This window comes from Megalops cyprinoides, chromosome 25 (assembly GCF_013368585.1).
Source record: "Megalops cyprinoides isolate fMegCyp1 chromosome 25, fMegCyp1.pri, whole genome shotgun sequence".
Classification (NCBI taxonomy): Eukaryota; Metazoa; Chordata; class Actinopteri; order Elopiformes; family Megalopidae; genus Megalops; species Megalops cyprinoides.
In genome coordinates, this window is record NC_050607.1 from 12,952,245 (window position 1) to 12,979,779 (window position 27,535).

A 27,535-nucleotide genomic window follows, 5' to 3' on the forward strand; every position below is an offset into this window, starting at 1 on the left:
TTCAAGTAACGACCTCAATTAAAACTGTCAATTAATAGAGCTCAGACAGAGGGCAAACCTGAGAGGGCTGCAGCTCCTGTAATGAAACTGCCTCTCCATCATCCCCAATGTACACGTTGTGTAGGGACCGCATGTATATACATGTTCCAGAATTAAAAAAGCTATACTAATAACGACCTTTGTGGAGTACGTTGGTGCCCGGCTGTGCTGTGCGGATGATGAAGGTCTTTAGGCAGAGACTGAGGGATCCGGCCGAGCGGGGAGATAAAAGCAGTGCTTTTCACAAGCGGAGACGCTCTCCGTTTAGACACGCAAGGCACGGCCTGACCGCCGCTGAAGCAGAACGGCTCAGCCAATGGGAGCGCACCTCCTCCAGAGGTGTCAGACATTAATGATTAAAGGGTTGGATGAACAATGAGGACCCTGGTAAACACACATTTGCTCAAGCCGGTGCGTCAGCCATGAGATTCCTGTGCCAGGCTGTCAGTCACAGCAGCAAAGGACGGGAGAATATTCTGTCATGTCAACTTTTAATCTGCTTTTATTGCCATCGTGCTATCAGTGAACTAGACGACATCATTTCTGTGTCATTAGTAGAATAAATTAATTGCTTTGGGCTGTGGTTCATGAAGACGTTTTCCGGAAATGAGATGATGAAGTTCATCAGTGCATTGATCAATTTTAAACTCGCACACCTATAATTTAAACAAGATGAACACCCTGTCCAAATTTCCATCTGCGCGGAGCCTAAATGTTTTTAAGATTTTAATACCTATAAGAGATCCAAAACCGCCTCTGTTAGTGATGAAAGGAAACCAGCCAATTTGCCAGCTGTGAGGCACCCTAATCTGAACATGCCGTAACATCACAGTGCTTTTGATTGCATTTAAGCGGCAGACATTTTGGAGCTGTGATTCCAGTGCAGCAGCGCAGTTTTACATTTTTATTTCCCCGGTGGCAGCTGTAAAAGAGGTACATCACTTTCATCACCATTCGCTGCTTCCCTCAAATGAACTGACATGCTCAGTCCAGAGCAAACAAGATTATCTGCAAGAGGTTTCTGTCTATTGTTTAGTAACCACTGCTCATGCCAAAACCAGCCTCCGTTTCTGTAAGGCTCTTTTCCCAGATCAGAAACAGTAGGCCTCAGCAGAAGCAACCTACAGTCATCACCCACTCCACACTAACACGGTTCCCAAACCTAAATTCACCCGTGACACTTTATCTGTAACTGCGATTGTCGTATTTTGTGTCTATTCCAAGTGACTTTCGGGTGGGAACATTTGCTGAGGCACAAGTACTGAATGGATTTCTGCCCTTGCTGGGTGCAAATGGCCAAGCCACACAACAGAAATGAAAGCAAGCTGGGCGATCACACAGCAGGAAGAAAGACGCATGCTGACGGCAGGGTCCCCATTAGCTAAAATGGAATGCAACTAGACAGATTTAATCAATCAACTCTTTTTCTGGGTTCAGATTTCTGATAGGACCACCCTGGGTGCCTTTTATTGTGTAGCTGGTCTGAAAAAACATGGTGATGTAGATATGGACTGATGAATGTATTTGACGTATTTGAAATTTGGGCCATTTTACAAGCAAATAAAATAACAATAATCATAATAATAAGTGCAATAATAATAATGGATTGCATTTACTTGATGCTATTTAATGATTCCAAAGTGCTTTATAGTGACGGGGTAGTGACTCAACTACCACCAAGGTATAGCAGCTGATAAAGCACAGCTTCAAAGCCGGAATTGGGGATGATTCACAAATATGCAAATGTCTCTTTCTGAAAAGTCAACTCTTCAAGAGACGCAATTTACTCAGGCAACATCTGATCCGCCTGACGCATCCCTCAAACACTGAACTGCGGAAATCCTTCAATTTCCAGTTTCCTAGCGTGGCAAAAAAATACACAGATCTTTATTGCTTCAGACAGAGTCAGCTGGATCATTAGGATTCAGCCAGGAGAGGTGTCACCCTGGCTCCAACCGACTTTCTTCAAACGTGCTCAACTCCACAGCAAAAGCTCTCAGAACTGACACACGCCGAGGAGAAAGCAGTTAAAAGAGCATTGTCGTTATGTAGAGAGAACCCCAGCAGGGGGTAGAGAGAGGGAGACAGACAGATCTAGAGGCAGAGAGACCTGTGCTGTTTGAAGGGCCCATCAGTCAGGTTGCTGCTGTTGTGTTGCATTGGTGTGAGAGAGCAGGATTTCAGAGGAGGGAGGCTGGCTGGGCCAGATAAGCAGACGTGGGCGACATGGAAGGGAGCCCTCCTGATGGCAGGGTGCAGGGATCTTACAATGCAGTTTCAACCAGCGATGATAGGAGCGTGCATACACACACACACATCGCACACAGTACACATACACACACACACACACACACACACACTACATGCACACAAACACACACACACGCATACATACACACATACACACACTGCACACACACGCGCATACACACACACACACACTGCATGCGCTACACACACACATTCATACAGAACAAACACGCTACAAACACACACACTACTCACATGCACACTGTACACGTGCACTCACACTTCATCCAGACTATACACATGTATATTCTCACCATATTTATACACACTCGGATGGCACACACAGACTACACACATGCACCCACACTCAGACACTACACGCACACACACACTCACACAACACACATGCATACACGAACACAAGCGCACACATATTCGTACACTACCAACAAGCATTCACCCTAAAACCTTGCACCTGCACTACACATGCAAACTCACGCTGCACATACACACACACACACACACAGACCAAAAAACAGACACAAATACACCTTTGACCTTATCTCTGCTGCGTGTGAAAGACAGAGCCTGTGTTTAGTAAAGCCTCACATTTATTTCTCACATTCGTTTCAGACAAGAGGAGCCACACATCGACAGAAGCTGCACAAAGTATTAATGTTTCTGTTTTATTTCCAAAAGTAAATACAATTGACTTCACTGCCAAAGCACAGATTGGATTTGGCAGGGTAACACCCTGAAGGAGAATGAAATTTAGCAGCCTTTGTGCTGTCGTTACTGATGGGCCTGGTTTTAAAGATATCACTAATCTAAGCAGTGTGTTCCAAGCACTTCAGTTCTGCCCCATTAATACAAAGGAACTGCCACAGAGCCATGACACTGTTCCAATGAGAGCACAGTTTAACACTGCAAAGGACAGAACAGGACAGCAGTAAATGGCCAGTGTCATCTCTGTAACGCCAACCTTCGCGTAATAGGGGGGAAAACCGTCTGCTGTATATCCAAACAGGGCCACTGCAGCTCTAATCTTCCCTTTCTATATAACTTGAATGATTTTTTTTCTTTGGATAGCAATATTTGGTCATGTGAGAAATGTGCAGGAAGGAAATCTGCATTTTTGAAAATTTTGACAACTTCCCAGCTGCCCCACACCGAGCACCAAAACAACATCAAATCAGAAGACAGGGGCTTCATTTCAGTCATTAAAATAAATAAATTTAATGTTGATGACCTCATATCAATGTGTAGTTCCACTGCACTTACACAGTATTTATTTGATTATGGTGTAATTCCATAGCCTATAATGCCAGTATAAAATGGGAGCTGTTAAGATACTGTGTACACGTCATTCCCAGCTACAGCTCTCATCCATGCAGTTCGGACATCTAATCCTCTGACTAGAGACATGTATACTTTGCCTTTACTCTGTGTTCATCTTGCTGTTTAATATGCGTTAATTCCCTTCATGCTGCTTTGAATCATGTTTTAATTAGATAAATTTAGCATACGAATCTCTTGAACGTGAGAGAGGTTGAGTGAACACTGATGTACTCGTCAATGTGATTAAATTTTTCTAATAGATGCTCCAGTTATTGAGCTTTGGAAGGCATAGTCTCGACAGCAGTTGCGCTGGATCAGTTTGGCGTACAATGCCATGGTGTGTAAATCTGTTGGAGTGCAGGAAGAGGTTTGTGAGGGTAAAGCAGAGCACTCCGGGGGGCAGTAAACCGCGTGCAGCAGGGCTGATCTATAACAGGAGGTTTACAGGGACGCTCCATCTTATCTGCCTGCCTTTCTAACTGGGATGTTTTAAGCCATGGCTGTGGCCATATGCACAAAAATCAAACATGACAATTGCTCTGACAAAAAAAAAAAAAATCAATTCTACTCAGCTGCGTTATTGGACAAAGTAGGCGATAAAAAACAGATTGCAATCAGTCTCCGTCAATCCTTAATAGTCTTAGGAGAAATCATCAAAGTGGGTAAGTGTAAGTCATGGATTCCAGGGAAATCCCAAGGGAATGAGTTTCCTCCAGCGGAACAAAGGTGAATTCATATCACTGTGAACATTTGGATGTGAAACCCAAATTAAAGGACTTCAGTAGCCTGTGTGCAAAGTCCTGTAATTTAGAAAACAGCTGAAAAGCTTTTTATTGTAATAATGCTTTTTTCTCTCCCTTTTAAATATGTCTGTATGATTTATGAATAATGTGTGTGCGGTAATGCTCTGAATCACAATTGTGGGTTAATGGTAGAGAAACCTGCTGCATTAAAGATAATCACAGCATGTATCTTTCCTGTCAGAAATACATTGCCTCACTCTACACCCTGTTAAAAATGAGCTGAATAATATTTCAGAGCCATCAACAGTTGAAAAAAAAATATTTCCAATGGTAGATAATCTCTGGTAACATATATGGGTGAACACAATGTATACATAATCAATGTATGAAGGATGAATTACTATTTGAATGACCTGGTATGGAAAATTAGCAGTGATGCCCGCATATGTTCAATACTCTTAGTGTAGTGTGACAATCGATTCCCTCTTTGATGTATATAGGAAAAAGGTTTGCACTTTCTAAGGATGCACATTAAATATTTACACAGCCAGCATGATTGGAGATGACATTGAGTGAAGGATTCAGTGACACGGCGCGCAAACTTCCCTCTGCACAGGACGGAGCGAGGAGCCAGAGTCGCCCCTTCTGTGAGTATGATGGATTTCAGTGTGCTGCTCAACACGCGTCCCCACCTCTATAGGAAAACTAGTCCAGTCGTTCACACTGTCATGCAGTTGGCAGCCCGTTTTAATGGACTAAAGGGATGAAGCTGTGAGCAGGCAATGGCAGTCCCAGAGGGTTTTTCAGAGTTCTGTTTCAATTTGCATTTCATTTAGACCTGTAGCAGCAGCGTGAGCGTGACTTCCTGTCTACATAGTGTAATGGCTTAACCAAGTAAGGAAATGAGGCCCAGTCAGGGCACAGTGAGGCTTTGTAAGCCCCAAAATGGAGGCAGCCATTACGTGTTATCGATGACTCAACTATTTCAATTGTATCAATTATACTGTAGTGCTGTGAAGTCTTTTGATTGGTTTATAAAAACCTCAGATTGACAGCATATGTTAGCTCTGTCCATTTTGGGGCTCATGAGATTTCTATATCTAACTAGTGTTGAGACCCTCCTAGTCTGAAATTGCTCATTTCATGTATGTCCTGTGCTTTGTTCATGCATTACAGTATATTCTGGAGGTGCTGATCATACATTTACTGGAAGATTTAGGCATGTGTGCAGATAATGTTCTTCATAAAAATACAGTACAGCTCAATCAGCTCAACTCCTGAAGGCTGCAGCCTTGGTTTGGTCAGTAATTTTCTACTCATTAGAATCAAATGGCCTTATGAATTCAAAAGGGGCCCATCATGTAGGTGGCAAGTTCAGGATTTAATCTGTGGAGTCAGAGATGTACTATAGCAGTCATCACCTGTCATGAAATATGGGAGCAGCTCTTTGAACTTGTATTCAGGACTGTAGATTTCCCTGGATCATGACATCAAAAGGAAGGCAGCTATGGTATCTTTCAGTGCCTTTACCACTTTAAATGAAAGCGCAATGATAATTGCAGGCTTAACGCATAGTTTCCGAGTGTTTCTGTCTGATCTAGTGAGCACATTGTGTTACGCTTGCTGCGTGGGGATCTAGACTGACCACATGGGGGCGAATAGGGGCGCCGGCCGTCCTCACAGCACCCCACTGAGAGACACACCTACTGTGCCAAAAGCCCTGACCCCTGGGCCCTCCGTCTCAGTAATTCCTGGGACTGGGACAGAACATGGAGGCCTGGTGGACAGCTCTCTGGCTCTTGGAGTGGTGGAAATGGAGCTGTTGCGTCCAAAAAAACTGCTCTGCAGCATCACAGAACTGTTCATTACTTAATGCTAATTCGGTTGGCTTAATCCAGAGGCTGTTACCATGCTTTTCGAAAAATTTCTTCCAAGGTTTTTATGACACAGCTGAATTTTCACTGGGGTAGCTGTGGCTTGATGCCTTGCTCCAGTATACATCATATCAGTCAGGCTCGGCTCAGTGTTAGAGGCCCTGTGTGTGTTCTGTGTTAGTCTTTAACCAATGGAGTTGTTGAGCACTGTGACATGGGAGTGACCAATCAAAATTTGGAGCAGTTTCCTCCTTTGTAAAACCTTGTGAAAACAAACAAATCAGTTGTGTTTACAAAAAAAAGAAACAGAAAAATAGATGTCTCCACCCTGCTGTGATAGCATAGCAATTATTCGAGTGCAGTTTAATCTCATTCATTCCCTGAGGCCGAGTCCTTTACAGTACGCAGGGATTTCAGCTTTGTGTGATGATTGATTGTGTTAATATTTATTGGGGAACAAAAAACCGTTGTGTTTGTTCATGGTGACACAAGAGCAGCTGCAGATTGGGATGTATTTATACCCTGGTCATGTGCTGTGAAAGATAAAAAACAATTAAGAGCCAGGATGGAGGGCTAGCTCACGACATCACACCAAGCGCGCTGTGGAATGTCATGGAGACCTTGAGATTACAATGCAAAATCAATTGCTGGGCTTGATGTGGGAAGGCAGTAAGGAGGGAGTGGTTTCCCCAGAGCGGGGGATTGGCTCCTAAAGCCAGGGGATAGCCGATTGACTTTCAGACTGATTGTCCCCACTAGAGGTCGTGACCATTCTCAAACACCAACTCCAACCGGGGAGGCGGAGGGCTGCTAGATTTGATTAGTGTGAGCTGAGAGCATTGAGTTTATTCTGCTAAATGTTACTCACCAGGCGTCCATGTCAGTTTGCCTTCGCTGGGACAAAATGACGACCCACCTCTTCCCCGTGTGGAAGGAGCGATAGGAAGGGTGTCGCATCTGCTGATGACCATTTGCACTCTGCGTGGATGCTCGCTCCGCGCCCCGCAAAATAACAAAGAGCCACAGCCGCTCTCAGGAGAGGAGAGAGCAGAGCCTGTGGCTGCTCCACCTGTTACAACCAGAGGCCTTCTGCTGCAACGTTGACATCTGCTGGCAGCTCACGTGTAACGCACCACCAAAATGTCTGGACAGCCAGTATCACAGTGTAGAACAACCCCTCCTCCCCCTCCACACACGCAAACAAACACATACACACATAACCACCCCAAAATAGCAACAACTGTGCAGTCCCACTCACGATCTGAGCACCAATGGATCCCTTTCACAGTATGGCTTTGGGTTAAATACATTGTATGGGGATCACATACATTCAGTTTCCTTTCCCCCATTTTCTCTCTGTCTCTATCTCTCTCTGTCTCTGTCTCTCTCCCTTACCATCTATTTATAGCACCTTGCTGTTAAAATCATATGCAGAAAATAAACCCACCTGCAGTGAATGCACATTTCTCATTTGTTTATGAGAAGAGGAGGAAGACTGGGCTAGCCCATGTTGTGGTGGAGGATGGATGTGACTCACTTTGGCCTGGGGAGCTGTGGGGTCCCCGAGATGATATGGCCAATCAGGGGTGCTGTATGGTACAGTCCACTGGGTCTCCGTTTTCAGAACAGCCTCTGTCTGGCGAATGTCCCTGGGAAAAGGGCTGTGATTCTGTGTCTCAACACGAAGCCCCTGAGCACTCCTCCTCCGTGAAGAGGAAAATTAATCTGCTCTCTGATAAAGGGGGATTTTATATCCCATGGTGCTGGCAACCCAGGGGCAACGGAGGCGAACTGATGTTGCTAGGCTTGCGTCCGCCTGTGGAGCCTGCAGTGGACCCAAAGCTCACGATCAAATTATCATATATGCCCTTTCCTTTTCCGCTCTGTAAGAAGTAGACGTTTTTATTTAGCGAAGCCATTTCTCTTTCATCTCCTTGCCTTTCTTTAGTCAGAAATATGCGGCTGGTTATTTTTAGCGGGCCCTGCAGTGATCTTAATAGGATATGTACACTGAGCGTTGGGCTAAATCTTGCGGCAGTCCCCATCATATTCCCACGACACACTATATATATACTCAAGTCTTTTGTGCCAACCGCCCGGCAAGTCATTATTCCATACTATAAGCGGTCATGTGGTTTACACTGGCCTTATTTGCATAATTGCTGAAAGGCTCATCAGAACATTTTATTTATTCTGGTGAGGTTTATCTGGGCCTGTTTCAAAGGGGCTGGACTGGATCCGCTTTTTGTTTCATGCAGTGGCCGGAGTGGGATACGCTGCTGTTGATAGAACTGAGGTCATTAAGACCTCAGCTAATGTGGATGACTCTGCTTTGAATGCATGAGATTACAGCACCGTGCAAAGAGAAAGGGACAGCAGTATGAAGAGGAAGCTGTTTTGAAATGGGGGCTGAAAACGCTCCAGATTTGTTGTGTAGTAAACTCTGCACAAAGTAGTAACACACTGGGCTCATTTATGGACCCATGCACAGCAATACCCGTTTTCAGATCTTTGATGAAAAACTCTGGAGCACAGAGCACATGAAAGTAACAAAACAGTGAAAACACACTTGGCACACCACATTAAATGTCATTTATGACTAACACAATATAATATTGTAGTGTATCACACTATTGTTTTCAGTTTAAAATGATCAGATTGCTCTGTGGGTGGCTTTGCCTCCTGATTTCAAAGTTGTACAGTTTCCACCCTGCTGTTTTATCTCCTAAACTGAACTGGCTGAAAAACAAACACCTCCAACCACATGAGCATTAGACTGTTCTGGCTCTGTTCATTCACGCTGAGATTTCTCTCAGCATGTCTCTCTAATCCTACACTGTCTCACGATGAAGAGGATAAAACCAATGCTTGCTGGTCTCTGTCAATTTTTTGTTTTGTTTTTTTGCAAATAAAAAACTTCAGGTATATCTGGTATATTCATGTTGACATCAGTGACAAAATAGTATGTTTCTGGAGGAACTCTCATGACTCACAAAGGTCAGGTTTTTGGACATGGTCTCGTTCTGAACATTAAGCACACTGGTGATTTTTAGAAACTCAATCTCAGGATAGACAGCATTCAGCTGATTTAATTAAATGGCTTGTTGGTTATAATTACAAGCTTATTTAGGGCTACCTTTGTCCCTGACTAATTGTGTTCTCAGTTCTCTTTTATCCTATTGTGATACGTTCTGTCTGTTTTTGTCAATTTTCCTCATCTAGCACCCTGTACTGTACTGTCATGGTATTATAGAGCTGCAGTCTATGCCTGATGCCTCATTGACACTGTTCTGTCTCTACCTGCTGGGGTCTTTTCGTGTTGGTACATGCTGTAATTCCATCCTTAATTCTATCAGGCATACTATTCTTCTTAGTCATTTAGGTCAAGCACATGATCCCTACCGTAACTCCACTCAGCGATCAGAAATTTCAAATGTAAGGAAGCTGTTTGCAACCATGCCCTTTTATACACACTGACTAAGACGTGGAATAATGATATAACTGCAAAGACTCTTAACTTGCCCGCATTGACCAAAAATAGGATGGCAGTAGTCTGCTTAAGTCATTATTTGTTAGTGAGTAAACTCTTACCTCAAGGATGGATCTCAGTTCTATTGCCAAGAGCTGTTTATGGACCAGCTGCTGGGTACAATAAAAAAAACTTGACAGTGCTCACAGTTATTTATTTCTGGATTATTCAATTTGGCCAGCACTTGCAAGCTAAATCAAAGACATGTTCTGTAAGGGCAGTAAAATGGTTCCAGACATGTGAGAGGCAGAGAGGGATTAGCGACCATCTTTCCAGCCAACACTTTCCGCCACAAAGCTGCCAGTCTCACTTTACCCCAGCTCCTCTCAATGGTCAGTTGAGTGGTAGGTGGTCACATGACAAAAGGCTCTGATGTCACAGTACCTCAGTGGCTGAACCTGGCCAATCAGAAAATAGTAGAGAAGGCAGATTGTATTGGTGTATTGTAACTCTCTCCTCTCAGCCTAAACCAGCAATACCGAGAATGTTCAGATGGTTTGGATTAACATGGTATGAATGTGTCCAATAAATAGCCTCAGGCATAGGCCATGCAAACAGGTGTGAACAATAACAGCTTATTTATATTGAAAAAGAAGGTCATTCAGTACGTTTACATACACCCTATCAGATTAGTGAAGATAGTTTCATTGTATCAGTCTGTAATTATAATGATGTACAGCAAGATATGACATAGTCTGATATCTCATGTAGGTCCTGATTTAGGTCCAGACAGGTTAGGTCAAGCAGGGTAAGATTACATATAGTAGCAATGGATACCATAACAGAATATTTACCTGGTGAGGCAGAATGGCTTACAGAGCACAGAGCATGGTGTTGCAGGGCATGTGGTGTGGTTTGGTATGATATATTATGGCTTCAAACAACTGGCTACAGGCTGCAGTACATGAGTGTTCCAAAATTATTCTCCAGCAGTTACAAATTATGCATCCTTTTTTGTCCACCAGGTGTCAGGCTTTCACTATGTTTAGAGTCCTTACAAAGTAGCATGGCCGTGCAGAAATGCTTTCCTCAGGTTTTTTATTAGTGTCTACACAGGCTGTCATTTAATAGCATTACAAGCCTCTACTAAATGAATCATAAATCATTTAACCTTACTTATGTCAGTCAAATATTTATACTGGTTATCCTGGTCATATCAAAATGCCAGTGGAGAAACCCAGAATAATTTTGTTCAGGATTTTGACCTAAACTTTGAATAATGGATTTGATGGATGTATTTTGGTGTCTTGTAAAAATTATAACATTTATGTCAAACAAATATTTCAATTAAATATACTCAAAATGGCAGAGTAGCTTAAATTTGTTATTCAACATTGAGGGCGCAGTATATGGCAGTTGAATTAAATGTGGTCTTAAATTATATTGTGGATCCCATAGATTCAAAATATAATAAGACAAAGAGCCTTTCAAATGTCTGTTTTTCTTGAACCCTGCTATTAATGTAACCGTGTAATGGATTAATGTAATCCAATTACAGTTCCCCTACATGTCAACTGCAGAGCATGTAATATTAAACCTGAGCCTGGTGTACAGTAGTTAACATTGTTGAACCAGGTACAGAACAGTTATCTTGGATCACCCTTGTCTTCTGTTTAGAGGGATGAGGACTCCTCTTAATTATGGTTAATCAATCCTACCATGGCAATTATAAAGCCCCTCCTCCCCTCCCAAACCAACACACACACATAGACACGAATGTTTCCCTCATGGCTCCAGAGGCCATAAGTTACTGTCACTCATTAGCTGGCGTTAGCTATCGCTGGACCTGGCATTTATGAGCTGAAGGTTACGGGTGTAACAGAAAAGTGGTGGACTGACACTTGAGGCCAATTAGCCGGTGCAGCAGAAGCTAAGCATAAGGCGCTGAGGGAGCAAGCCGACACTTCCTACCAGTTTCAAATGGAGGTTTACCAGCACCTCCGCGGTGGGTCAGATTTTATGCACACATCACTGCACTGCTGCACATCCCCCTATGGGTTTGGAAGACAGAAAGAGCCATTACACAATAGTTCTCACTTTGGAGGTGTTCATGCAGACACTTGGCTCAATTTCAAATGAAATGTGTGTCAATCAAAGATGAAAATGTCAAGGCACTGTATTACTATGGAAATGTTTTCACCATCTGTCTTAAAGATGGAGGGGGATGATTGCATGCCTTTGATGTTTTTGTACGGTGTTTTTTGTTTGGGCGTTGGCTGTATGGTGACAGTCTACATTCACAAAAGTATGAAATATTTCCCTTTTCCCTGATCACGTCATGATCATATGATTCACTCTGTGACTCACACCGAAAGGCTGCAGCTGCTGTCTCATCTGTTTTTTTTTTTTTCTTTTCAGAGGGACGTTGACAAAAATAAAAATGTCGGCATGCTACTCCTTTGTTATCATTGGCACCCAAAATAGTCTAAGGATATAAAAACAAACGCAGGCTATCCAAGTTTAACTGCATGCTTGTTTGAGGTCTGATCACTATGGTGAAATATGTCACATATCTGGCAGTGTATTGTTTGTGGTGGTAAGAACATTGCACTCTTGGCCTGAGAGATGCGGTTTGAATATCTTGCTGAACACACCACTACAAATGCAGCTGTGTAAATAGTTATATTTATATCTATTATATTTCCATATAATATGATAAGAAGCTATAACGTATTGTAGTTTATTATTGTATTATATGAATGTATAATTATAACAGCTACAATACATTTGTAAGCAAATGCATTGTAAATGGAAGGTCTTTTAATATTTTTATTGGGAAAAATGCTACTCTAATACAAAACGTTACCTATTCCAGCCATACCCCATGAAGGCCTTATCTATCCAAAATTTTCCAAAAATATTGTCTGCGCACATTTTAATAATACTGTGAATAATGGGTTGTTGATCAGCCTACGCCATATTAAGTTTGGGGTTGATTTATTACACTGTTCAGTTCCTCAATGGCCCTCATGACGCTGTTCTGGCACAATACAATGTACTGTTTTCCCTAGCTCCGGGCAAATTATGTCCCCACCTAATTGCTATATCAAATCGTGGGTGGAAACGAGTTCATTTCGTCTTCCTGTTTTTGATTACGTTACATTTTGTCCACTCCATGGTATTCCGTTGGAAAGAGAGACTCCCCACGATTTGCTGTCTCGGCGTCGTAGGTGCTTCGGAGGTGAGTTTTTCTGGCTCGCTGCTCTCACCTGTTAGCGCCTGCAGCTCGGTGTGGAATGCGGGGCCTATGCAGTGCAATGATCCTCCTCCGGCGCTCTGAGCATGCGTACGCGCCGCGCAGTGGAGGAAGTTGCAAAATAGTTACAGTAAGTGATTGTTTGAAAGTAAAATGTGTTTTGTGGGATGGGGAGGACCTGTAGAGGTACGTGGACGTTTTCATCCAACTTAGGATGCATTTGTACAGTTTTTACCGTTACTTACGAAATATATTCCCTTGGGACAGTATGTCATCGCATTGCTTTTCCACGAAAACGTATCCGTTGTATAGATTGGTGTTTAAACTGGAGGAGATTTGTAGGGGTTGAACTCAGGTGTGAAGAAAAAGGGACAAGGAGTCTTGTCCCGACACGCGGTACTTTTTCTTGACTTTGACAAAGAAGGAAAATGATTAAGCTAATGATTAAGCGAGACACATTTTACACAAAGTTCATTGAAAGTCTTGCTAGTGAATTGCATCGTAGCAAGGGATAATTCAGTTTCGCTTTCCTTGAGATCTGTATTTTAAAATACCTAAACATTTGATTAACACCATTGATTCATGTCTTGAAGTACAGTGCATTGTAATCATGTTGGTAATGATTCGTAATACGGGAAAAAAATGAAAAAAAAATCCGTGTTGTTTTGCAAGTTGTAGATACTGGTAAATCTTCATTGATATGATCGTAGCATCTGTTACATGCTTATTTTGTGGTTAGTGGGTATTGTTGCACTCTCCTTTACTTTAGTTAAAGGCATTACCCCCCGTAGGAAGAGCAGTTCGGAAATGCAGCCCTATTTTAAAGTGTAACAAAATAGCTATTATAAAATAATGAATCGCCCACACTTGCCGCTTCAGTCTTAATCTTACGTCTTGATTGACCCCTTGGTTGTCAGATGTTGAAGATCCTTTTTTGACTCGCCTTTCTTGATGTGCTCCATTAGTTTAACAAGGTGCAAAAAATCTGATCTTACGTTATTTAAATTGTTTTTTTCTACTGTTCTTAATTCCAGAGTCGTCATCCATGACAGCAAGCTGAAATATTCTCTTGTCACCAACCGTGCACAAAGTATGTAGCCATTGCAAAGGTAATTAAACCTGACCTTGTAACAGGAAAGAGAGAAACTGGTTTGACCACAGTTCTGCAGATAAAAATATAGAGTGTTGAAGGATTGCATTGGAAAAGAATATTAATCAATTCTGCACACATACACTGTTTTGGCCTTTTCAAAACCAGTCAAAGAAGAGGAGGAAAAATATGTAGCATTTCGCTCTGTGTCAATTTAAATGCCAGCAGTCATTGTTATCCTGCATATCAGATGCAGACTGTATAAATGCTCAGGGGTCCAGTCTCTAAACATGGGTTATCGCCCGCTTGTGGCTTTCCTCCCCCCCCCTCCAGAGAGAAGCCTTTATTTACGTGTTTCTGATAGTTGAATCAATCTTCTAAAGTCCTGTATGGTGGGAGTTGGCCCCTTTGTTATCTGTAAATGTAATAGTTGTAGGGCTTGTCGCGGGTTTGATTCCTGCATGTGTTTGGCTGCTTGGCTCAGACGGTTCAGAGTGCAGCAGAGCAGCAGGCTTTGCAGCGGCTCCTCGAGGCTCGGAGCCCCGTCGGGGGGAGAGCGTTATCTCAAAGCACCAGAGAACATTGCTCTGAGAGGAAATATGTTTCCTTCAGCTCTGCCGTGCATTTCCAAGGCTGCCAAACATCCCCAAGCGCAGGCCTCGGAAGAGCAGGCACAAAATGGCTGCCCTCACTGCCCCCTCTCACACCAGCAGTAATCAATGCCAAGCCTTTTTGTGTGCGTGTGTGTGCACAAGCATTTGAGTGTGTGTGTGTGTGTGTGTGTGTGTGTGTGTTTTCATGGCCACCCTTGTGAGGGTAGACTGCCATTGAAGATAAGGGGGTGTGTGCAAATCGCCCTCCTCTTTTCCAGAATGTATGGCTTGGTAATAATTTGATTCTGTCAAGGATTTCCTCCCTTTTTGTGGCCTGTTGTTAAGACCTTACATGTGGTTGCTGGCATTTGAAATGGCCTTATTAAGGAGGACAAGGCTGCAGACACACAGAAAAACAACCCCCAATAATTTAGTTAATTTTGTTTGTAGTGTTGAGTCTCCCTGGCAAAACTGCTGAAAACCTGCTACAGCCTTGCAATGATGATTTCTGAAGGTGACCTGGACCAGCTGGCTGAAATAGGTGATGCTCTTTTTTCCTCCATGTCTTCAATGCTGACTGTCCTTAGTTTCTGCATTTAAGTCTCTTATTTTATAATTTTGTGGTTATTATCAATTGATTTGTTTGTGAAGAAAAGTATACTTGAGTCAGGTCATCCAACAGGCAGGTGCAAATCCATTTACAATGTGGATAATAGATCGAAGGCAGATGAAGGTAACATATGTGAATTGGAAGAGGAACACAGATTGCCTGTTGTATAATTTGTGCCTCACTGGTAAAACAGAATGGCTTCCTGTTACATGACTGCTGTAGCTGCTGGGCATTTCTTTCTGGATGTTTTTAGAGAAACGTCCTATTCCTCATGTCCTTCTCCACTGCAGATTGCGGTGTAGTTACAGGTTGAAAGCTACATCAAAAGTGAGCTGGGAGCTGGGAGTTTGTCATGCAGCTGCCGATTCACCGGAAACCCTGCACAAAAGAGCCACTGACTGGCTGCAGGGTTATACATTAACCATTCCTACAAAGGTGCTCTTCAGTTGTGACCTTATGCATTGCACAGTCTGTAGGGTTTCACCATGCAGCTGCACATGTATGAGGAGACAGACACGCCTTCTAGGAATCAGCTGGTGACTGGCAACATTGTCACACAGTGAAAACAAGGTGACAGTTGGGTGTGGCTTTTTCAACACTTAGGTCACGCTCCTCACCACTTGCCTAGTATGTCAAGTAGGGAATCACTTCAAAACCTCAGGCTTATAGGAAAGGCCACACCCTCCTTAATTAGCGGATGGCTGGTGTCAGAGGAGGGGAAGTGAATCACTCCAAAAAAAAAAGCAAGATCCTCCTCAAATATTTGATTTTCATGCTGTGTCCTGGGCTATGTTTAGTGCATTGGTGTGTAAAGAGGAGGAAGGATGACTGAAAGACTGAAAGAGTGCCCACACCAGTAGTTACACACAGGCAGCTGATAACAAGGCATTGTTAATCAAACGTAACAGGAACACTCTGGCATTCCTTCAGGTTTCAGTCAGCAGTCTCTACTGAGCATTGTGGACCGCCAGTAACTGTGATCATAGAGCCACAGTCTGACTCAAAGACCAAACATAATGACTTCAAAGATACAAAGCGGTCAAAACCAAACTTGTCTGGTCCAAAGGCCCGTAAAGATTGTGCACATGGTGTACGTTTGGATTAAAGGAACCTTAAAAATGCGTCAGTCCTGTCTGAATGATACCTGTTGAATTTGTGAGCCGGCAGTGTTAGTTTTTTTAAAGCTATTTGACCTCACAGCAGAGAAAACAAGGCCATAATGGAGGCAAAACTATGGGTTTTTCCCCCAAGTAAGGAAACAAAGCATGATGCAAAGATGAAACAATGCAATCACATGAAAACATTTAAATATTTAATGTTCAATAACCAGGTTATCATTGTGATATTTGATGTTCAATAGATGTCTCTCTAGTTGGTGACAACAGCAGTGTGTTGTAGTAGTAAGGAGCAGGATTCTTGACCTAAAAAGGTTGGTGGTTTGATTCCTAGGGTGGCAACTGCTGTTGCACCCTTGGGCAAGGTACTTCACCCTATTTGCACCAGTAAATATCCATCTGTATAAATAAATAATGTGAAAATTGTAAGCTTTGTGAGTCACTCTGGATTAGAACATCAGCTAAGCAAATATAATGTGTACATAAATGAGCTTGTTTACAATGCCCCATTCTGAATTGCACAATTACATATAATCACTGTAATTTGTGGCATTCAGCCTGTTTTATGTTAACACGGAAGATAATTGGCATTGCCATTATGTGAGTCACGCCTTTTTTTCCTTTATCACTCTGCCTTGAATGGAGGTATTTTTAGAATAAGCACCAATGATTTTACCACCTTAATCATCTCTTATCACCTGCCAAGTCTATGATGCAGTAGCAGTGGAATGAGTGAATGATGAGAGCCTAGCGTGTGCTTGTCTGGGGTTTCACTGATGTGATGAAGATCCTGCACCAATTCAAATGCTGTCACTGTCTCACAAGATAAAGTAGGAGCTAACATAGTGTGCAAACCCCATACATTAAATGAACCAGTTTATGGTCTCTGCAGTTTCTGTGTGTGTGTAAGCTGTAAGTGTATGCAGCCTATCATGTAAACAGTTGAATCTATTCAGTCTAGTCTAATACCGAATGTATGTATGTACAGTATGTTAAAGTAAGATTGCACTGTCCATCTCTTGTCTGGCGTACTATACTACTTACAGTATATGCTGAACTATGCTGAACATAGTCTTAACTGTCCACCCCCTCCCCAGAACTGCAGAAGGATGAGGAGGAGCAAGAGGAGCTGGGGGAGGGTCCTGCGCCCCCTGGAGGCAGCTCTTGGCAGGACATCTCACATCCATACTATGATGTGGCACGCCATGGCATCCTTCAAGTCACCGGTGAGCACTCGCCTCAAGAGTCTTATTAAGAGCACCTATGCAGTATTTTAAGTTAAAAAAGAACGCTTTTCACTTTTGTCAGCGGTCACAGTGCAGGCAAGTTGGTATCAAGTGAGGCACAACTGGACACATGCATAAAACTCCTCTGTATGTAGCCACCAAAGCTGTTACTGTCCTTCAGTTTAAAAATGAGCAAGGCATAAAAATATTTCCAGTCAGACAGTAGAAACAAAAAAGGTTTCATCCTGTCATATTGAGCTTTTAAATGGCATAGCTGGCTGTATATGACTGAATAAAGGTGACAGCGCTCAGCTCACAGCACTAGAGAACATTGCTCTCTAAAGAGGTGACTCTAAGTGCTTCACACTGTGTTACTGTGTTAAGAGTGCACAGCAGCATGTTTTCATGTAGTTCTACTTCAAGTGGTCAGTTATCTTGAAAATCGACAGTGAATTCCACTTTGTTATACCAGATCATCAATCTTTCTCCTCTTCAAAACCAGACGTGAGTTTTTAACAATAAAAATGTGACGCTCTTTTATACATTATGTAGAAATAGGGCCCTTAGTGCTAATATCAAAGTTAAAGAAAAATGGTTATATGCGCCTTTAAGCATCGCAAAACAGTTGTCTGTCAGGTTTAGTACCATGCTTCAGACCCCAGGTCCTCTGACTGTCTGCCATTCCCACACATGATGACCAGACAAGAAGCCTGAGTTAAACATACACGTCCTGGTTTGCCCCTTTGAAACGCAGCTTCCTCTACTCAAACTGACAAAGTTGTTGAGGGACTTCTCGCCCTTAGAATAACCTTCTAAAAGTGGTCCAGCACAGTATCATGTTGAAGCCCACTGGTGCTGTAGGAGTGGAAAACTCCCCCCAGTTTCCTGAGTCTGCTGTAATTGGGGATCAAAAGAAACACACTGACTCTGCTCCCTGTTGTCTCCAGGGGACGACAATTATGGCAGGAAGCTGATCATCTTCAGTTGCTGCTGCTTGCCCCCGTCCCACCAGCTCAACCACCAAAGGCTCCTGGAGTAAGTGAGGAGGTGTTGTCATAGCAACGCTGTGGTGTGGCTCAGCGGATGGGATATTGGGCTCCTCGGGTCACGGGTTCAAATCCAGGGTGGGACGCTGCTACTGACTGTACCCTTGAGCAAGATCTATTTTGCTGCTCCGCTTAAGTTAAAATCCAGCCATGCAGAAAGGCTGCAGAATGACTGGAGATGTAAATAATAACAGTAATCATAGTGTGCGCATCTCCTTTTGAAACCTGAGCATCCACCAGTAATATGTGCGGTTTAGCCCCAACAGAAATGTCTAAAGTCATTTTAACACATCCCCATATTGCCACAATCTCCAGAAAGAGGGTTATGAGGGTGGGGTTATGTGTTCAAGTCTGGCACCTTGCCTGTGGCTTTTGGACCATTCAGACACTTTGAAATGTTGAAATGTCTCTTTGGGATGGTCTTCCTGCAGGTACTTGAAGTACACATTGGACCAGTATGTGGAGAGTGACTATACTGTTGTTTACTTCCACTACGGACTGCGCAGCACCAACAAACCCTCTCTGCGATGGCTGAGGGACGCCTACAAGGAGTTTGACCGCAAGTGAGTCCAGCGTCTCCGCACTGTGTAACAGTGCAGCATTTCTGCCAGCTCACTGCAGAGGGATTCTTCAATCCAGCGACTGAAAAAGACATCTTTATAAGCAAAGCCTCCTCCAGTGGAAGCAAACAAGCACAGCCTGACACCACACACACCACACAGCCCAGCACAGCCTGACAGCACACACACCACACAGCCCAGCACAGCCTGACAGCACACACACCACACAGCCCAGCACAGCCTGACACCGCACCACACCACACAGCCCAGCACAGCCTGACACCACACACACCACACAGCCCAGCACAGCCTGACACCGCACCACACCACACAGCCCAGCACAGCCTGACACCGCACCACACCACACAGCCCAGCACAGCCTGACACAGCCCAGCACAGCCTGACACCACAACACAGCCCAGCACAGCCTGACAGCACACAGCCCAGCACAGCCTGACACAGCCCAGCACAGCCTGACAGCACACACACCACACAGCCCAGCACAGCCTGACGCCACACACACCACACAGCCCAGCACAGCCTGACGCCACACACACCACACAGCCCAGCACAGCCTGACGCCACACACACCACACAGCCCAGCACAGCCTGACGCCACACACACCACACAGCCCAGCACAGCCTGACGCCACACACACCACACAGCCCAGCACAGCCTGACACCACACACACCACACAGCCCAGCACAGCCTGACACAGCCCAGCACAGCCTGACAGCACACACACCACACAGCCCAGCACAGCCTGACACCACACACACCACACAGCCCAGCACAGCCTGACACAGCCCAGCACAGCCTGACAGCACACACACCACACAGCCCAGCACAGCCTGACAGCACACACACCACACAGCCCAGCACAGCCTGACAGCACACACACCACACAGCCCAGCACAGCCTGACAGCACACACACCACACAGCCCAGCACAGCCTGACAGCACACACACCACACAGCCCAGCACAGCCTGACACCACAACACAGCCCAGCACAGCCTGACAGCACACAGCCCAGCACAGCCTGACAGCACACAGCCCAGCACAGCCTGACAGCACACACACCACACAGCCCAGCACAGCCTGACAGCACAACACAGCCCAGCACAGCCTGACACCACACAGCCCAGCACAGCCTGACACCACACAGCCCAGCACAGCCTGACACAGCCCAGCACAGCCTGACGCAGCACCACAGCGCTGCAGGAGGTGGCTCCACATCAATCCTCAGTGGTAAATGTGCCCTTTGTGTTAACAGGTACAAGAAAAATCTGAAGGCTCTTTACGTTGTCCATCCGACCAACTTCCTCAGAGTCCTGTGGAGCGTATTCAAACCCCTCATAAGGTATGCGCAGTGGCTCTGCTCTCAGCAGACCCCTCATAAGGTATGCGCAGTGGCTCTGCTCTCAGCAGACCCCTCATAAGGTATGCGCAGTGGCTCTGCTCTCAGCAGACCCCTCATAAGGTATGCGCAGTGGCTCTGCTCTCAGCAGACCCCTCATAAGGTATGCGCAGTGGCTCTGCTCTCAGCAGACCCCTCATAAGGTATGCGCAGTGGCTCTGCTCTCAGCAGACCCCTCATAAGGTATGCGCAGTGGCTCTGCTCTCAGCAGACCCCTCATAAGGTATGCGCAGTGGCTCTGCTCTCAGCTACAGCAGAGGCATGGCTCTGAGTCTGCAGTAAAGCCACTTTTATTTCTTTATAGCCACAAGTTTGGGAAGAAGCTGACCTACGTCAATTATCTGGCAGAACTGAGAGAGCACCTCAGCTATGACCAGCTCATCATTCCTCCCGATGTTCTCCGGTACGGCTCTGCTCTGATTCCAGGGCCTCTCGTACAGACGCACAGCAGATACAGCCTGTGTCACTTCGCTTTGATTCTGCTGTCATTTACACACACATAGCAACAGTAGGTGTCACTCTGGTTTGATTCTGATGTCATTCATGTATGACACAGGTACAGTGAGGGATCAGTTTGATATGAATGTATGGTAACTTACACACAAATATATACAGTAGATGTCTATCTGTTTTGATTCTGATGTCAATCATACATACACAGACTCAGTAAATGCCAGTTAGTTTGATCCTGCTGTCATCCACATAGACACGGAAAGTGGAAATGTCAATCTGCTGTCTTGCTCGCACACTCATACACAACCTTCACTCATCATTTAAACATCGTCATCAAGGTTCTGAAGAGAGGGGCATAAATAAAGGATGTTATTATCGCTGGTTACAACAGAGATGTTCTGTTTAACAGATGGAGGCAGGTGCTCATACACATTCATTAGCAGGCTATTAGGCTGTTAATTATCTGGTCCCCAATTATTATTGTTACCAGTATGGCTCCATCTCCATAAATGGCAATTATTTGGAATAGGACTTGCTTGCTCACAGGTGTGTGTGTGTGTGTGTGTGTGTGTGTGTGTGTGTGTGTGTGTGTGTGTGTTGAGCAATGAAAATCAGCCTTCAGCCAGACTGGAATAATGTGTCTTGCTGCACTGAGTTGCTACACAGTTTTTGTTTTGAATGCATGACATGTGACTGGCTCTTTGAGCCTTCCACAGTACCTGGTATGCAGGTTTCTATGGTGACAGTGCGTGTTCCCCAGACACGACGAGAAGCTGAGAGCTGCACAGAAAGGAGGCCCACCCCCTCCAGCGAAGGTTCCACCCCCCCGCCCCCCACTCCCCACCCAGCAGTTTGGGGTCAGCCTGCAGTAGTGAGTGGCTCTCTTTCTCCACCCCCCCCCCCTCCATGTGCACTGGCATTTACTTCCATAATCATTTTATCTTAATGTTATTCCAGATAATATGTTACCACCCAGCGCATAAGTTAATTATTCATTCATTATAGAGTATGTTCAATAGGGAATATCTGAGCTCTTCTAAGTGTACAACAGGGTGCAGCAAAATTCCATTACATGTGCAGTAAGGTATACTGAATTTTTACACTGCATCAGTCAGTTTTTCATTAAGTACTACGGGTTATAACAGAATTCATGCGTATGTACAGTGTCTTTTCTCATAGGGCTCTCTGCAGTATGAATTTGCTAAGTCCTCTTATGTCTACTCTTGTTGGACATTTACATTCATAAATCTTGCTGTTGTATTTTATCTTTTACTGTACATTGAGCATGGGAAATGCACTAATTAAATTGCATTATTCACATAATAGCCAGTCTTGCAGGATTTTCATGTACCAAAATGTATTCATGGTAAAATGTATAATGTATAAAATAATAGTGTTAAATTATAGTAAGTTGCTTAATCTTTTTTTCTTCTTCTTCTTCCTCCCCCCAGCATTCGTGACAAGAACAAAGGCGCATTAATCCCCCCGGTCATGTCTCAGACCGTGTCCTACCTGAAAGAGAAAGGTATGAAAAATGGACTTGAATCTTTGCTGTAGACCTACAACACTTTGCTTTATTCCCAGGATACCCATTAGCCCAAATTATAAGGAAAGCTCCATTATTCATTTGTCCCTCTTGAGAATGTCCTGTTATAGTAGTTTTTTCATACATTAGCTGAATATTTATAGATGTTTATACTGAATTAATATTTTATATTATCATTATTTCACATATTTATTTGTGTGTGGTTTATTTGCAATGAAAATGCAGACACAGCTCTCCATTTTTAGTGTCCTGTTTTTATGGTTGTCCAGTATTACTGTAGAAGGAAAAAAAAAATTTATCTTTACGTTTTTAAGATGTGGAAAATTTTGGGTAAAAATAGTAATTTCCCATTTTACCATGAAAATCACAAATGTGACATTGGTTGACCTCCTGGTCTTCCTTCTTCCTTCTTAACAGTAACCATTACATCACATACTCTGAAAGCAATGTGTGACTGCAGATGAGGCTGGTAGCAGCAGTAGCTGCATTGAATGGGCTGGGCATGTGTCACAAACACAGCAGTGGTGAAATAAGATGGAGCCTTATCCTGGGGCCTGTCCTGGATGTCGAGTCCTCAGGGTGTGTGATTGGCTCCTGTGACACACAGGGCTCCGCACCGAGGGCATCTTCAGAAGATCGGCCCGTGTGCAGCTTATCAGAGACATCCAGAAGCTCTACAACCTGGGTGAGTTTCACCCTCGGGGCGGCAGGGGGCAGCCTTATCTCTGACATCCAGGGGAGGTAGATCACAGAATCTATATCTGTCTCCACACAGCTTCTTATACTTTGCACATATACCTACCATGTCAGTGTAAGATGACACCCCTTACAGATCATTTTCCCAGGGCGCTCAAGTTAATTTTTGACTCTGTATGATTGATAGACCACCCTTCGTGGAGTGTGGCATCCAGCTATGTGTTGAGTGAAGAACGCATTAGAAGTGAACAGTTGCAATACAAATACAATGTCAATCACTCATTGTATTGAGTAAAGTTAATGAATAGAGCATTACAGCACTCCCAGAACTGACTCTGAAGTCCTTCTTTAGCTGTTAAACACAGTAAAAACACTGTAAAAATGACCTTGATGCGAGTGGAACTGAAGGGACATATGCTGTAATGCTCTTGTTCTTCCAAGCTGTTCACTTTGATCTGTCTGTCTCTCTGAGAAGCATCGGTAGAGGGGTGTAGGGCAGAATGGCAATGACAGGATTAGCTGCAGCAGCACAGCCTCGCTCTGTCCCCTCCACAGGAAAGCCAGTGGACTATGAAGAGTACGAGGACATCCACGTCCCCGCCGTCATCCTCAAGACCTTCCTGCGGGAGCTGCCCCAGCCGCTGCTCACCTTCCCCCTGTACGAGCGCGTGCAGGACATCGTGCGTGAGTACACCTGGGGCGGCCCAAAACCACGCGGGGGGAGAGGGAGAGCTCTGCACAAACATAAATCATAACTCCTCAGCTCCAGTCAGAGGGGCCAGAGGTCACCACGGATGCACTGCACCTGAGCCCAAACCCTGACACACATTCAGTGTGACTGCAATGCAGTTTGTCCTGAACATTCAGTTTAAAAAATGAGCCATGTTAGTACTTCTTTATGGGGGGCCTTAAACACAATAGTGAGTTTGCCCTTTGCTGAGATAAGCCTGTTTATGTTTTGAATACAATTAAACATGATTTTTTTCTTCAAAGTGAAGGAAAGACAGCAATATGGTAACACTATATAACTCCAGGCACAATCAGTTAATTTACTGGATGGAAACAGGTCTGCTCAAATGTTTTTGTCAAATGTTGTTCTCAATTATTTGTCAATGGGTCATTACAACACAACCAAACACCATCACACATGATGAGCAGAATAACAACATGGCAGTGGACATAGTGTGCTGTGATTACCAGCCCCGGCAATAAAAAATGACCAGTTTATCGTGAACTGCATGTTATGTATGAACAAGTTCAGGGAAGCAAACGTGCGAATTTCATCTATGGCAGAACACCCCCCCCCGGAAAGATGTGTGCATCTGAGTTAAACTAGTGCTCTTTCCAGTTTTCATATCCTCGGATTTGTTCTGTTAGGCATTGTTTCATTTCAGCAGCATGGCAGCACATTATTTCCTGTTGTTTTAGAATCCCTCCAGGACTGTATTTGCCAGTGTGTGGCCTATGCGGTGCACAGATGTGACATTTAATAAAGAGTGGGGAGCAGCATTGGTCCCAAGGGAAGTGTACAGCTAAGCTGTATGTGGACCTGCATACAACTTGGTGTTGGATGTCTGTATCTCTCTGCTCCCCAGGCGTGGAGACGAGCCTGAGAGTGACGAAGGTCAAGCAGATGATCGAGAGCATTCCAGAACACAACTACATAGTGCTGAAATACCTGGTCTGCTTCCTGCACATGGTAAGAGGACAGTATCTCCCACAAACCTACAGATTACAGCCAGTTTTATCTGTCAGTTTTAATCACCCATTTTGGTTGTCTTTTCAGAACAGGGTTCATAGACCAATGAAAATTAGACAAGTTAGACCGTTCAGTGTAACTTCACACGATGCTTTCCTAAGTTTTTGTTTTAAATTTTGAAGGCTTGCAGTTACTTTAACAGTGCAGCATTGGTACATACAGAAACACGACTACCAAAGTATTATTTAGCCAGGTGACATTATAAAGCTGGTCAGGTGAAAATGCATGGGACAGAGTGAACAAAACTACCTAGAGGCAGGAACACAGCGCCATCGAACTGGCAGCCAGGCCATTGGACATTGGCTCAGAGAGTTGCTGGTTTGTAGGACAGGGTGGCGCTAACGAAGGGGGGCTCTGCCACACTCTTATCTCCATGTCCCATCCTCTCCCCTTTGAGACTAACGATACGGCATCCTGTGAGCCTCATCCACATTCATGCCCATAGCTTTGACGTTATGGATCGAAAGGCTTGTTTGTTTACTGCCGCACCTCGTATTGTTTGCATCATGATGCTGCGTTTTTAGCAGACATCAGACCCATGCAGTAACTGAATACAGCCCCCTCCAGGGGCCTGCAGTGAACTCACACTGTGCTGGATGCTGCTGGCGGCTCCTATAAATACACTGGGCAAGCAGCAATCAGGAAGTGCTTGTCTAATTGGCATGAGGTAGAACAAATCCCGAGGGCTTTTGGGACACAAGGATATCTCTACAGATCACAGAAAAACAGCTTCAACAAACTGACATTCGCTGGCTGCCCCCTCAAGGTTCATTCGTGCAACTGCAGTACATTTTTCAAATGACTCAGCAAGTGCAGTCATGTTTATTCATTGCTGAATTCCCTCTGGGCTGTAAAGGTGTGTGAGTGTGTGTGTTTATATATATTTGATGAGAATTATAAAATAATAATCGCAATACACTAATATTATGATTACCATGGATATATTAAAGTGTACAGAGTATGTGCAGTGTATATACAGCCCAGTCTAATTTCATGATATGGCAATTGACAAAGAACACACGTACTTGAAACAGCCAATCTTGACATTCAGCAGCTATGTTAGAAATATAAAGGACCGTTCTGACATAATGCACTCATCAGACAAATGGTAGCTGCTGAATTCCCAGATGTCTTTGCTGTTAAGTAAATTGGTATAAGAGGTGACTTGATGTTGATTCAGTGTGGCTTGAACCCAGTGGAAAAATCAATATGCAAACCGGGATAATCTTGCTTGGTTATTCCCCTAGGAGCAATTAGTCAACATGACAAGTGACTGTTTAATTAAGGAAAATAACAGCTAATTACCCACAATGTGCCCCATTGCGAATTCACATGCAAGAAACTGGAACAAAAACCTGGGGAATGCAATCGATATGTACCTTTTATAAATGACACCAGAAATCCACACTGCATAACATTACATTATTGGCATTTAGCAGACACTCTTATCCAGAACGACTCGTATCAATTACAGGTTTTTACAATGTTACCCATTTATACAGCTGGATATTTACTGAGGCAATTGTGGGTTAAGTACCTGGCGCAAGTACAACAGCAGTGCCGTAGCATGGAATTGAACTGGCAACTTTTCAGTTACGAGTCCTGCTCCTTAAGCACTATGCTACGCTGCTGACTTCATATGTAGTGTACCTTTACTCTAATGAGTCATAAATAACAGTCTTACAGGACTACATTAAAAGCTTATGTGACTTAGCATGCACTACTTTCTGCACTACTTCCTGATATTCTTCAGGACCCAATAACAGTACTGCTGTGAACCAACCTTGTACTGTGATTGTAACTGTGGGACTTTATAAAAAAGGGTATAATGTGAGGTTACAAAGGGATGTGAGGTTTTCTAATTTGTCAAAAAGGAGCTACTCCTCACTCTTGTTTTCATCAGACTAGAAGTGCTAGGTTTGTGTTCTCTGATTCAAGCTAAGCAGCGTTCCCAGAATTTCACAATGAAGTGAAACTGAAAAGTGTCTGAAGAGCCGTTTCCACGTTTCATTGTGAGATTCTTGTAATGTTCCTTGTCCTTGAGTATCTTAGAGAGTAAAAAACGTGCAGTAAGTGTGCCACCTGTATGTTGACTGGGCCCCTCCCATGTGCTTCTTCTGTTTGCAGGTCTCTCAGGAGAGCATCATCAACAAGATGAGCCCATCCAACCTGGCCTGTGTGTTTGCAGTCAACCTCATCTGGCCTGGCCAGGGTTCCGTCTCCCTCAATGCCCTTGCCCCCCTTAACATCTTCACAGAGATCCTCATAGAACACTACCACATGGTCTTCAGCTCACGGTCACCACCTGGTCAAGTCTTACCCTGACAAGGTCACACCCAGACTCACCAGACGTATTCCCTTGAGGTCCCCGAATACGACTGCAGCATCTTCCGCTTCTGCAACAAAAAGGCCAGGCTGTACACTCATAAATAAAGCTGAGCTCATAAATAAA

The 27,535-nt window shown here is 44.1% G+C and overlaps 1 protein-coding gene across 7 annotated transcripts; it reads left to right on the plus strand.

The window, feature by feature from the left end:
- The first annotated feature begins 12,884 nt into the window (after nucleotides 1-12,884).
- On the plus strand, nucleotides 12,885-27,535 carry LOC118771932 (rho GTPase-activating protein 8-like). 7 transcript variants are annotated; one of them, XM_036520108.1, is made up of 14 exons: nucleotides 12,885-12,954; nucleotides 14,004-14,078; nucleotides 15,103-15,193; nucleotides 17,475-17,603; nucleotides 18,551-18,638; nucleotides 19,081-19,212; nucleotides 20,486-20,572; nucleotides 20,934-21,032; nucleotides 21,843-21,953; nucleotides 22,534-22,607; nucleotides 23,236-23,313; nucleotides 23,880-24,008; nucleotides 24,920-25,023; nucleotides 27,211-27,535. In XM_036520108.1, exons 3-14 carry the CDS (start codon nucleotides 15,151-15,153, stop codon nucleotides 27,406-27,408), a joined length of 1,272 nt encoding a protein of 423 aa, XP_036376001.1. In that variant the 5' UTR covers nucleotides 12,885-12,954; nucleotides 14,004-14,078; nucleotides 15,103-15,150; the 3' UTR covers nucleotides 27,409-27,535. The 7 variants fall into 7 exon arrangements, with proteins under 7 accessions (XP_036376001.1, XP_036376004.1, XP_036376007.1 ...); XM_036520111.1 differs by having other exon boundaries at nucleotides 14,004-14,059; XM_036520110.1 differs by lacking the exon at nucleotides 12,885-12,954 and adding an exon at nucleotides 12,965-13,099.

What these genes read in the sequence shown, in the direction of transcription:
- LOC118771932 (XM_036520108.1), top strand. Translation starts at nt 15,151, where the DNA reads ATGATGATTTCTGAAGGTGACCTGGACCAGCTGGCTGAAATAG. An exon ending in GCGCGTGCAGGACATCGTGC is followed by an intron (nt 24,009 to 24,919) that starts GTGAGTACACCT and finishes TCTGCTCCCCAG; the next exon opens with GCGTGGAGACGAGCCTGAGA. An exon ending in TGGTCTGCTTCCTGCACATG is followed by an intron (nt 25,024 to 27,210) that starts GTAAGAGGACAG and finishes TTCTGTTTGCAG; the next exon opens with GTCTCTCAGGAGAGCATCAT.